The following is a 13,762-nucleotide window of genomic DNA, read 5'->3' as shown; positions in this document are numbered from 1 at the left end:
TTGTCTCATTTTTGTCCTGTAGAAGCTCAAAGCCTGACACAATTATACATTTAGTTTGTTGTAATGAGGGCTGGTCGTCTCACATGAGGTGAAGACCTGCTTTGTACTAAAACTATTCATACATATAGCAAGACATGCAGACTATAGTCTAAACAGATGACACAATGGCAAGTAGAAATAGTTACTTCCAGGTAACTGAGAGACATTCACAGAGAATAAGCTGTTTATTCCCTTTATATGGAATGTCCTAGTTCTGGCAGCAGATAGGAAGGGCCGTGCCACACTGTTGCTTGCCACTGGGACTATACACAAAACCACTGAGGAGACCAGACAGCTTGGGGTATGGCTGAGTCCTTGTCCTTCCCGTCACTGACGTGCCAAGGCTTAGGCAGGGAACTCTAACAGCAACTTCCAAAAAGCTGCAGCAGAAGCCAGCTGCAGAGAGTGCTCCCTGCCGAGATTTTACATGTCTTTGCTGAATACAGGCATCTCCCCTTAGGTCACTGCTCATCAGTGAATAGACAACTGGAATAGTACTATTTCTGCAGGCTAAAGCTTTGCCTTTTATGTGCCCTCACTTTGCATATTTGCAGTAATGTAAATATATGCATGCATATAGCAGTAAAAATACAATATGTGTGTGTATTTACATACCTGTTTATCTAGGTGTATAGACATAATCACACATATAAAGAGAAGGAAAGAGAGGTCCTGTATATAGTTCTAACAAATGGGAGCTTGGCTGCTACTTTTATTTTGGTTAAACAGGAAAAAGTCAGTGACTGAACTGTGAGCTTTGCATCTGAGTTATAGTTTCTCACCTCACTCTTAAACTGGTGAGGATTAACATAGTTTCTCACTGCCACCTGTTCTGTATATTATAGATGGAGTAAGTAACAGGCAGCTGTGAGTTATAGGGCTATAATTCCAACAAGGAGCTCCGGTGGTGCCATAAACCTCTGTGTCAGTTGTTTTGAGCAATAAGCAGAACTCTGTGGTAATACAGACTGCTAACTCTACAGTGTAAATGTATTGCTGTTGTTCTTATTTTAGACTTCCCATGGTACATCAGAGTTCCTGTAGGGTACACTTAGTTTCTTTGAGGAAATGTCCACAAGAACCAGTGTACTGACACCATTTACACAGACTTTTCTTCAACAAACTTACTTCTCCCCAAGTTTTACACCACTTTATAAATAAACTAAACCACAGAAGCCAATGCTAATATAAAAACCAATCCTTACAGTAGGTTTCTCAAAGGCTTTTCATCATCATTTGCTTGAGTAAGCTCCATGCCCAAGTTACAGCAGATCCCTGACGATCACTGGAAGGAGAAGGTCATCGGTGTGGTGTACAGCTTGCACTAGCCCTTGGAGTGCTCCTTGGTTGTTTCCCTGGCTCCGTTGCTCCTTGGCACTATTTAATTCTGCTTTGGTGTCCTCCTCCTGACAGCATTCTTGGTGGCCTCTGGCTGGATCTGCAGTAAGTCTAGTACAAAAGCTTAGGTATTTTTAAATGGGAGTTACTGACCTGATGTCCCTGTAATTTCTCTGCTAAATGCATTTCTATTAGGATGACATTTCCCAAACTTCATTAGAGCACTGGCTCACAACTCATTTACATGGTGAGGACAATGCCATTAGTTCCTTGGGTTTCTGAGCCCATCTGCCATGCAATCATTATGCCTCTTCATTTAGCATGTCCAACAAGGTTTTAGCCTTAGGCACGGTAGCTACGGGTACAAATGCGAGTCACATGCAAACTCTTTTTCTCCTTGCCAGCCACTAAGTATTAAATATTTTCTTTTTCTTAGGGTTATTTATGTCCAAACGAGTTTATTGCAACTCAGGGACCATTACCAGGAACGGTGGGCGATTTCTGGAGAATGGTATGGGAGACAAGGGCAAAGACACTTGTGATGCTCACACAATGTTTTGAGAAAGGACGGGTATGTTACCAGTGTACTGATTAACAGCATTTGATATAATTCCACATTCTGCATGCAGTTTCTGTCAATGCTATGATCATTGTTAGTTAGTAATCTTCTCCCTGCAGATAAGATGTCATCAGTACTGGCCAGAAGATAATAAACCAGTGACTGTGTTTGGGGATATCGTGATTACTAAATTGATGGAAGATATTCAAATAGACTGGACCATCAGAGATCTAAAAATTGAAAGGGTAAGCTAGAACTGGAAGTTGATTGAATAAAATCCATCTAATGCCACAAAGAACATCAGATGTGCTCCATCACACCCAACTACCCTTCGGTATTCTTCTTTTAATCTTTTAATGTGTTTACACTGCACTGCCTGTTTTTCCTGCATTTTTTTTTCATTCCTTTGGGTGTTTTTCTGAGAATTTTCCCCAGTTTCTGTCACAAAGAGCTGATATTTGTCTGTCATGCTATGAAGGGCTTATCAAGTTTACTAAAACTCTCATCTGGTGGGAGGTGAAGTTTCTATTTGGACACCTCAGTTGTCTCTTCCAGAAAGGAGCAATCCTAACCATTCTGGGATCAGACAAATCCCTTTGCATGTATCTCTCTCAGATTAAAGGGCAAGATTCTCTGGTGCTGTGCAGCTGTTTTGCATTGTACCACCAGTCATATTGGCCTCCACCCCCAGGAGATTCACCCAATATAAATGAGAATCATCAGTATTACTCCCACTCCTTGTTCTGGGAAGGGGGTTGAGGGGTACAGCACAGATGTTTATCTTCGTGATCCACAACTATAGTTTTCACTCTTCAGAAAAATGAGCACCAAGACTTAAGTCAGACCAGTGGGTAGGCTCAGAAAGCAAGCTGGGCATAATGACCCAAGCTGAAGTCAGCTTCTACAACGTTGACCTGTGTTGTAGTAGTGCAGCCAGGTCCGAGGAGGAGGAGAAAAGAGGAGAAGCCTGAATTGACTAAGTGATCCATTTACTATGGCTGGACTACAGCTACACAAGACACTGTGTCCTTAATAAGCATATCATTTAATTTGTCATATTGCTGGCTTTAAGACTGTACTTCATCTTCCATTCACAAATGGATGGATCCTTGATGACCTTCCAGTGAAGGTGAAAAGCACATGTGAGGAAAGTTGTTCACCAGTATTGCTGTATTACATCCCCAGTTACTTCTCTCTTGGTTTTATGTTGATCAATTTAAAAAACATAGACCCAGAGTAGTAGCTACACATAATCGTTCACGGTTTGTTCAGTGTTTCATATAATATGAAAAGAGCAAATGTTTTGTCCAAAGCATTTTTATTTTTTATTAATGATCTGGCAATTACACAACAATTAATTAAACTGTGGTAGTCCTTGCTGCAAGATGTGAATGCTAAAAACTTACAGGGCTTCATAAGATCTGGATAAATTAGTAGAAAGAAATTCCGACAAGTGCTATTAAATTTCAAGATACCATCTCTGACTGAGACAGTTCACAAGTCACAAACTATTAAGAAGGGAGAGGATATTCTACAACTATAGATACCTTGTTGTCATGTCTTATAATTTTCCCTGAGACTTTTCCTTGACTACCACTGGAAACAGGACATGGCTCTAGACAGGCCTCTGACATGATCCTGTGGCGGTAGTTAATCAGATATCAGATCATGACCTGCTCTCCCTTTTTTTGAGTTGCTGCTGCTCTGGTTGAGAGGGCATCACACACTTAGGAAACATATCAGTGTGTACCAGTGTATGTGTGTTTGCCCACACTGCATTAGACCAGTCTTGGAATGGTTGCTGTTTCCTAAATAAATTCTTTGTCCCAGTTCCCTAAGCATCTAAACAAGCTACAGAAACGTCAACCTGTGACCTACAAATTACATTGATATAGTGACTGAAGTCAAACGGGGAGTGACTACTGAAGTCATTAATGCTTCCTGAAGGATGGATCAATGCCATCTCTCAAAACACCTGCCATAAGATGTGCACACACAATAAATATATGATGTGCTTATATCATGGGATTAATTACTATGCTATTCTGATTTTCTATGTGAAACTGCTGAGGTTACATGTAGCTTATCAGGTCTTCTGACACATTGCTCCTGTGAAAACTGCCTTATGTTACACTTTCCAGCATGGAGACTGCATGATGGTGCGGCAGTGTAACTTCACCTCTTGGCCAGAACACGGAGTCCCCGAAACTACTGCGCCGATTATCCATTTTGTGAAGCTTATCCGTGCAAGCCGAGCACACGATAACACACCCATGGTGGTTCACTGCAGGTAGGCATATTCCCCAAATCAGCTTTTAGTGTCTTAGAATTCCAAGTGCATATTCAGTTCAGGGAAGTTGCTGAAGTGTGCCTGTTCTTCCATGTTTGGAAATCATAGAATCATAGAACGGTTTGGGCTGGAAGGGAACATAAAGGGCATAAAATTCCAGCCCCCCTGCCATGGGCAGGGACACCTCTCACTAGATCCCATTGAGATGATGTCAATGAAGCAGTCACTTCAACAATTACCATAATGTAATGTTGGATTTATCGGTTTTCCTCTTCATTGCAAGAAGTGGAATAGCAAATGATGTGTTGGTTTTAATTACTTCTATTATAATTATAGCTCTTCTTAAGCATTAAGGAGTTAAAATTGCATGTAAAATGCACTTGTCACATATCAAAAAAAAAAGAAGGAAAGAAACTATTTGGTAACCACAGAGAATGACAAATAGAAGGGTTTGCATATGCCAGATTTGCACTTGCATGCCTGCAAACAGCTAAAATCTATATTTAGGCTCCTAAATAAACGGTCTGGTGGTTAGAGGTGTTCAGCTGTCATTGATTTCATACTCAACACCCTTAAACTGATATTTCAAAGAGTAAGTGTGTGGGGAAGGCTAAGTCTTCGGGAAAGTGGTGAGCGTGGCTGCATTATGCATGTGCAGGTTGGTGTTCCCACTGAAGGAGTGGGCACGCTCCAAAATAGTGATCTGAACTCGAGTGCCTGCAATTGACTCTTTGCCTCTTTCTCACTGAAATGAGAGCCTGGAAATAGGTGGAAGGAAGAGCTGGGTTTGATGCCACAAATCTCCTCCCTAACGGCCCAGTTTATCATATGTGGGAGTTCTATTTGTCCTCAATGCCACCCGCTGTGGGTGACAAAGCCCCATTTCATTTGATGTTGTCATTGATAGTTTGACATTTCTCTCTACTGCAGGGCCCAGAGAGACTATTACAGGAGAGATCTCCATGGTCTCTATGTTTTGAGGACCCTGGATTTCTCTGGGGCCTCTCTGCAGTGCATCCTAGACCCTTGTCACTACAGAGCTACATAAAGGGGCCAGCATGGGCCGTGTGCTCTTCCTGTCCTCCTTTTGGTTATGAAGAGATATTATGAGTTCTCATTTCCATTTCATTGCTCATTAGATCTTGCAGGTTCGAGAGAGTTTTGCTATATGTTTCTTGATTGTCTGCAGTGATGCACCCTGCATTTATTACACCGACTGCAGAGAAGTCTGACAGTGATTTTGAGGAAACCATGTTCGTTTTCAACCCTTTAAATAAAATGACACTGACTCCCAGTGTGTCTTGTACGCTCATCTTCCTTTTAAAAGTATTTTATTTTAAAGGTTTGACTGGATCCTGTGTTGGTTTGTCTCAAATACCAACAGCAGCACAGAATCCAGGTGTGATTTCACAAAATCTTGTGGGGATTTTTTCTTTGTATTAGTGAGCTTGACAAAATTCACAGAAAAGATGCAGGATCACTTTTTCCACTTATACAGGTTTAAGTCATATCTCATCTGTCTGATGCAAGCCCTTGTAAAATCAAAATCAGAATGTAGCTCAGTTCTGGATTTCCCTTGATCCCATTCAGGAAGGAGACACGTGCCCCCAAAAGTAGATACTGAAAAGATTTCATTTTTTCTGACAAAAAAATTCCAAGAAAATATTTTAGACCTAAAAAAAAAAGTTAACATAAAAATTTATTTTATCTTATGTTTTCAGTGCTGGTGTTGGAAGAACAGGTGTCTATATTGCACTTGACCATTTAACTCAACATGTAAATGACCACGATTTTGTGGATATCTATGGACTTGTAGCTGAGTTAAGAAGTGAAAGAATGTGCATGGTACAGAACCTGGTAAGATTTACCTGTTCATCTATTCTGTTTTCCTGTCATTAAAGAGTTAACCATCTGATCTACAAAATGGCTCAAAAGTTCATAACAATCAGCTGTCCAAAACATTTTCTACCAAATCCTGCTTCTGGTTTTCTTCCAAGCATTTTGCAAATACCTGCTTTGCGTCTATTTAAGTTGAAAAGTGTTGAAAAGAGTGATGAGATACTGAGTTTTTAGAACCTAAATCATAATTTCTCAGACTTTCAGAAAGTTCATTTCAAGTTTTGGGTAAAAAACAATTAAATACATTTTAAAAAGGGGGGGGGGAAGAGTTTGCACATGAATATTTACTACTTAACTGCATTTTTTTCTGTACATATTTGCAGCATAGTCCAAACTTTTCAATATTGATTTACTTTTGACCTCATTAATGATTTCTTGATTCTTTTTTAATTTGCCAGCCCCTTTTCAGTGGTCTGTGGAGACAGGACAAGGGGCAATGGCTGCAAGTTAGAGTATAGGAAGTTCCACACCAATATACCGAAGAACTTTTTCACAGTGAGGTGACAGAGCACTGGGACAGGCTGCCCATGGGGGCTGTGGAGTCTCCTTCTCTGGAGATATTCAAGACCTGTCTGGATGCCTCCCTGTGCAATCTATCCTAGGGAACCTGCTTTGGCAGGGGGGTTGGACTCGATCGCTGGAGGTCCTTTCCAACTCCTACAATTCTGTGAACCTGTGATTCTACTGCAATTAAAATAACTCATCTGGATAAAATTAAGTACAGACCTCAGAGTTTTCCAATCAAGGCAATAGTGCTTTGGGGTCTAAAAAGGGGCATTTCTGGCAGACCTATGGAGTGTCGATATAAGTTAGGGATGACCTGCTGGTTAGGAAGGTGTCATCCATATCTGGAGGTCTTGGCATACCTATAAGAGTAACAGCAGAGTTTAAAGCTGACCCTAAACCCCCAGGGGGGTGGAAATCCAGCTGTACTTGCATCAGGCTCCTGGCATTGGCCTCCTGCGGGCCAGATGTAACCCAGGGCTGCTGCATGACGCCTTTGAATCTACAGCGTGCCTTGCCAGTTTCTCAAGGTGGGTGAGGAGCTTCAGAATGAACTTCCACATGACTGATAGATTTAAACTGATGTTAATGTCAAGAGACTTGTTCCATGGTGAATGTGGTTCTGCTGTTCTGTATCACTTCAGAATATGCAGAGTGGTTATCCTCCATTCAGCATCTAGCCTTTTGGTGATCAACTGTCACGCTGTTTCTTGTAAGGTGCTGCCTGGTTACCAACTGCTTTCAATTTTTCCTTTTGGAGTCCTGATGGAGCTAAACAATTGGCTGTCCTGTGATGATGAATTAGAATCATAGAATGCATTAGGTTGGATAGGACCTTTAAAGGTCATCTAGTCCAACCCCCCCTGCAGTAAGCAGGGACATCTTCACTTGATCAGGTCACTCAGAGGCCCATCAAGCCTGACCTTGAATATCTCCAGGGATGGGGCCTCCACTACCTCTCTGGGCACTCTGTTCTAGTGATCCACTACCCTCAAATTGAAGAACTTTTTCCTAATATCAAACCTAAATCTCTTCTTTTCTAGTTTAAAAACATTACCCCTTGGCCTGGTGTTGCATGCCCTTGTGAACAGTTCTTCCACAGCTTTCTTATGGGCACCTTTCAGGTACTGGAAGGCCACTATAAGGTCCCCGTAGAGCCTCTTTTTCTCCAGGCTGAACCACCCCAACACTCTCAGACTCACCACAGAAATGGGAATTCTGGGAATACATCTCTTGGCTGTTGTTTTACACTTTTGACTAGAAATAGCAACATCTGGAAATAAGGCAGAGGATGGAAGATGATTTAATGGGACCACCCCTGAAATAAAATCCTAAACCAGTGAGACATTTGATCAGCATAAACATGTATTGTTTTTGTGTACCTCTTTATTTGCATATTTGGCAGAGGCTAGGAAAAGCTGTGACAAAATGCAGTAGGAGATGTTGGTCTCATAGTTCTGATTTCCAAACAGATTGAGTATTGATCTTACGTGGTAGCTGCAAAATCCTGAGACAGGCTGTTGTCTGTCCAGGGCATTTCTAACTCATGTTTGCAAGACTACAAAAGGCTGATCAGCAACAAAACTTGCCCAAAAGGAATCAAATCTTTTTATGGAGGAGTCAGTAGTCTGACTCTGTCTGACATTTCTGTTACAAAACAGTATTTATTGGTCTCTGATTTAGACTTTATGTGATCAGAAGATGGAAAGAGAGGAGCAATTCCTTCCCAGAACTCAGTTGAGAGATCCCACAGTCAAACTGTGAAAGGTCTAGGAGTAAAGAAAATACAAGCTGTTAGCTCTCAGACCCGCTTTTCACTTGACTTACTTTCAAATTAGTTTTCCTTTTGCCAGCAGTCGCTCTCTGTTACTGTAGCCAACGGGTGGGGAAAGGCCCAAATCTGTGCCCTTAAACACCTGTGCCATTGCCGCTCCCTTCACAAGCTCTGCAGGGAATAACCCACACCCAGCAGTAACTCCTGAAACACACCTGAAAATTATTCAAGGTAGTGCTGGTTCATGTGGATCAAAGCTATGCAAGGGAACATCCAAACAATCTGAAGTAGTTTGGATGATCAAGTTCCAGCTGCTGGCGATGTACCCAGTGTTTAGCTCCCTAATGTGGATACCATTGCAGTACCCTGGCACATACCTTACCCAGGCCAGCCCTTGGACTACATGTAAAGTGAACCTTTTCGTACCCTTTCACCCACTCCCAATCAGAAAAAGAATTTCAAATAATTAATAATGTCATTAATGCTAACTGGGAAAATAATTTGTCCCACGTGCATTCCACGGGTATCTTGCTTTGCTTTCCCTGGGCAAACCCAGAAAGACTTTCACTACTGTGTGTTCACAAGTAGCTGTATGAATGCAAGGGATTGTGGAGCTTTTGGAGTCTGCCTTCTGAATTGGAATAACCAATCTAAACTCCACTGAAACTTCAGACCTTCATTCCAGAAATCCATATTTCTCCAGTGGATCTGTTCAAGTTTATCATCTTGCCAACTCAAGTGCAAAGGCTAGTGTGGAGTAATGCCACACTGTTGCTTCAGTAAGCAAGCCACTGAAAAGCATAATGGTGCTGTGCACTTCAGGGTCTGGTTTAATTACCTGTGGCTCTGGAGCTGTGACCCCAAGACATATCTGTATAAGCAAATTTCTCTTATAAATCTGGGACACTTGAATTGAAAGGTGATGGCAGTTCTGAAACAAAATAGCAATTATTGAGAAGGAAAAAAAATTGCAATCACGTACTTACCTGTGCAAAAGTCAAGTTAAAGTTTATTCATCTCCATCTGTGGGGTTACTCAAAACACACCTGGACAAGGTCCTGGGTGACACTGAACCTGCCTGAGTGGAATGGGCTTTTCACAGCTTTTCCAATCTGAGATACTGGGATCTGGCTTGTTTTCTGCATCTACACACACACAGCACATCTACATGAAGATACACTTAATCCATTAATTTTCTTTTTATCTGTTTTCATTCTTTTCTTGCATTCTTTATTTCATTCTTATATTGCATTATTTTGTTTTTCTCATTTCAGCCATCATTACCCTGAGTTACTTTATGCTCTTGGGAGTGTCAAATTAATCTCAGTTTCCCACTCTTTGCATCACAGCCTATTAAAAATGATGCCACAGTTCAAGAAGTATGACTAAAAATAACGTGGCTCTTTGCTCTTAGCAATGGTGTGTGCTCCTAGAACATGTAGATTTAGATTTTCTTCAACTTTTGCATTTGAGTGCACCCTGCTGGTTTTCCCCATGCTAGAAACAGGATTTTTTTTTTTCTTATCTAAATATTGCATTCATGTGATTCAGTTTCTACAGTCTGAATCTGATGCCAGAAGTAATCAGACATCTTTTCTTAGAACAAACCTTTACAGAAAATTGTGGAACAGCATCTTCGACTTAGTTATGATTAGGCTAATTTCATATATCTGACTGGCCATAAGGATTAACATATTTTGACAAATTGTATTGCATAATTGTCTCAAATAAAATCAGATATAGTCGTTGAAGTACCAAGGTTGCTGAGTTAAACTGCAGCTGCTTTGAGAACATCTAAATGTTATGCAGAAAACTGAAAGGTTCTTTGGTATTACAAGTAGATTGTTCCTCTAATTAAATGTCTTTAAATTCACATCTTACAGGCACAATACATATTTTTGCATCAATGTGTACTGGATCTGTTGACAAGCAGGGGAAGTAGTCAGCCCATATGTTTTGTAAATTACTCAGCGCTGCAAAAGATGGACTCTCTGGATGCCATGGAAGGTAAGGAGATACAGATTGTCTCAAGTGTTATTTTTTCATAGCAGGTGTGTTGACTTGTCCAGGCTAACGAGCAGAAACAAATACCTTGACATGCATTTTTTTGGCTTCAGAATTGTAATTTTATAGCACTTTGCTACCCTTTAGCATCCTTCATGGTAAATAGGCAGTGCTCAAGCTTTCTGCTTTTTTCTCTGCAAGATATCTGAAATTCAGCCAAAGGAGTTATCTGCCATTAGTTACTATTTGTTTACAATGTAGGTTAATATCATGTATCTCTTTCTTTCGTAGGTGATGTGGAGCTCGAATGGGAAGAAACTACCATGTAAATACTACGACTAAATATTAAAGATAATGAGATTTTTGAAAGTCAAAGTCATATTTTTCTAAGCACAGGGGCCAAAGTGAATTCCCCTATTTTGGTGATTAAAACAAACAGGGATGATTAAAACTGCTTTTCATCTATCAATGTGCCTTCATAAATATACTAAAGTATTTTATTCAGATCACTGAGCAATAATGGAGTACTTTTGCACAGACTGCGCTTCTGATGTTATATGAGAACTGCATTCAGTATGTATTTAAATAGAAAGTGTGTTTGAATATAGACTTTTTTCTGGTTACCTTTGTAAAAGAAGAAAAATGAGCCAAATCTGATGTAAAAAAATTCATATTCCCATTGAACTTACTTTGGTGTGAATTTGCTGTGTTCTTTGTGTTTTGGTTTCAAGTAAAATCTCCAGTTCCTTGAATCATCCTTGACAGATTGGTTTCAATGTTGTCAGCTCTTGCAGATTAATTCCAATACCATCACAGTGATCTTTACCTAAATGTATGTTCTTCGGTTTTCAATCTTTTTTTACAAGCAGTAGCATATCAGCTCATGATCCTGAACAGCTGAAGAGTCACCTTCTGACATGGGGAGGATTATTCTGCTTCTACACAGTGCACAGTAGCTCTTCAGGGACACTTGGGGCTATTTAACTCTCTTATAATCAGTAGGTTGTTGTTTGGGTTTTGGTTGTTGGTGGGGGGGTTTCAAATATACAATGGTGATTGCATATGTTCAGTGCTGAAGAAAGTATTTTACATTCCACTTTTTCAAGGAGAGAAAACAAAGTAGAATTATACATTTATTATATAGCACAATGCAGGATAGATCAACTAGAGTAGTAGAATGTTTGTAATTCGTTCATATTTCTTGAATGTTAAAGAAATGTGACATTACTATTCAGTATTTGAGTACTTACTCAAAACTTAATAATATCTTTTCAACACAGAGCTGTCAAGTAAAAACTTGTTGCTCCTTCCTTGGGTTTGGTGAATCACTGGAAAGCATGGGAACTCTTATTTGGAGATTTAATAAAAGGAAACATCTTCCACTCCCACTGATCAACATGATCAGAAATAGATCTGAAACAGGAATAAGAGAAGCAAAGCAAAACCTAGTAGAGGGGGAAGGCTGGAGAGGTAATTATGCTGTGTACCCTGGTTTTACATGGAAATGACAGTGTTTGATTGATAGTATTGGGGGAAAGGGTCGGTTGCTAAGTTTTTCTCTGTGTACAGAAATGTATCATTCTGAATAATACCAAAGCTGTGACAATCTGAGATGCAAAACATAATAACAAGGAGACTTTGGAGTTGCCGTCTTAGATTCTGTTCAGACCAATGAAATCCTTGGCCTTGTTGAGGAACCAAGCTCAGGGAAGTCAGACAGAAAATACTACACGGTATGTAAGCTGATGCTTCTTCACAAGGAAATGATTGTAGGTGTCTGATGTCTCTTTAGAGGTTGGCAAGGATGGTACAGTGATGACCTTTTGTAATTTAGCCCCAAGTGCCAAAATCTAAAGTGAAAAACAAAAGGCAGCATTTAGGGGGATGGAAATGGTCTACAGAGATATTTTGGGCAATCTGTCTTTCAGGAAGACTTTCAGTATTGTAAACATCACCTGTCAAGCTAAAAAGAAAACAATGCCTTTTAAAGCTGGATAGGGAGAGGTGATGTCCACAGCTGTTCCAGTCTCTGGCAAAGCATTCGGTACAGCTCTAGTTTCATTTGGTTCCTATGAAACATGTGTTCTTCATTTGTTATAAATGCACTTTAAAGTATTCTGACAAATTGCTTATAGGGACTTACAGATGTTTTTCATGATTTGTATTTGTACTCAGTAGCAGTACATGCAGCGCTGTGATAAATTCACATTATAGAGTCATAAGCTTGTATAATCTTATATCCATGGTGGTGGCATATGTGTCTGTACGTGTGTCATTCCTCTTTCAGCCGGAGAAAAAAAACTAAGGAGCCTTATGCAACTTACAGATGAAGTCCAGAAATTCCCAGTGTGCTCAGGTGTTTTCTGTTCTGTAAAGAACTTGATCCTGAAGGTTCCTCCTCCCTCCTTTAGGGGACCTGCATGTGATCAAACCATACATTCAGTAGCACACTTGGCTGACGGTGTAGTAAGGTGCTAGAAAATGTGACTCTTTCTGTAGAGGCAAAGTGAAAAACTGAAAAGTGATTCAAGTACTTTACTATGCAATTCGAGGTAAGCAATCTGATATGTGCTGCCTTGACATGTTGTGTATTGTCTTTAGAGTAAAATATTCAGCATAAACTGGCCACAACTCATGAGATACATGATCAGAGAAAGAAGTATCTCCCATCAATTCTCTCCAAGAACTGGTTTCCAGTATAAATACAGTGGTGGTCCACTGACCTTCTGGCCTTACTACCAATCATTTATAGGGATAGGGGAGCATCTGTATGTATATCAGGAGATCCCTCCACACGTCTGTTCAGTCATGAAGAAAGGATTTCCACACAGTCCCTTGTCTTCCAGACCTTCATCACTTACGTAATGATGCCGACGGTGGTGCTACGGAGCTGGAGGCAAGCAGAATTTGTCCAAGTGCTATTTTCAGGAAAAAAAAAAAAAAAATATATATATATATATATATATATATATATATACACATATATATCAGGATTTTCATTTTTAATGTTACCACTCAATTTTCTACAGATTCTTGGCACTAATAATATAGTAAGAGTTTATTCTATCAAAATTAGAAAGTGAATAAATAAAAAATAAAGAATAATACACATTCTATAGGGTGACTACAATTGTATTGCAATCAAGTCATACTGTATTAAATTATTCAGGTAATTTCTATAGAGATTGATATCTCTTCATATATAGAAGAAACAGGCTTTGTATATATATTTACATCCAGCCTTGTTGGATATCATTAGAAGATGTCAGCGCCCTCAAAAACTGATCTCTTCTGTTTACAAAAGGAAGAGAAATACAGCAGAGCATCACATTCATGTTGGATTTGAAGTGCTTTT

General features: G+C 39.9%; 1 protein-coding gene across 1 annotated transcript in view; it reads left to right on the top strand.

Annotated features, from left to right (window-relative positions):
* Positions 1-11,076, top strand: part of PTPRQ (protein tyrosine phosphatase receptor type Q) — a gene marked incomplete at its 5' end in the record, with an annotated part of 135,484 nt that extends 124,408 nt beyond the window's left edge. The window contains 6 exons of the mRNA XM_084272853.1: positions 1,814-1,948; positions 2,056-2,181; positions 4,078-4,226; positions 5,948-6,083; positions 10,287-10,410; positions 10,699-11,076. Coding sequence (XP_084128979.1) covers positions 1,814-1,948; positions 2,056-2,181; positions 4,078-4,226; positions 5,948-6,083; positions 10,287-10,410; positions 10,699-10,736 — 708 coding nt within the window. The 3' untranslated portion in view covers positions 10,737-11,076. The remainder of the gene's footprint in view (positions 1-1,813; positions 1,949-2,055; positions 2,182-4,077; positions 4,227-5,947; positions 6,084-10,286; positions 10,411-10,698) is intronic.
* Positions 11,077-13,762: the final 2,686 nt, after the last annotated feature.

Source organism: Gallinula chloropus, assembly GCF_964237585.1.
Source record: "Gallinula chloropus genome assembly, chromosome: 1".
Taxonomy (NCBI): domain Eukaryota; kingdom Metazoa; phylum Chordata; class Aves; order Gruiformes; family Rallidae; genus Gallinula; species Gallinula chloropus.
This window is presented reverse-complemented; position numbering and strand designations above follow the sequence as displayed.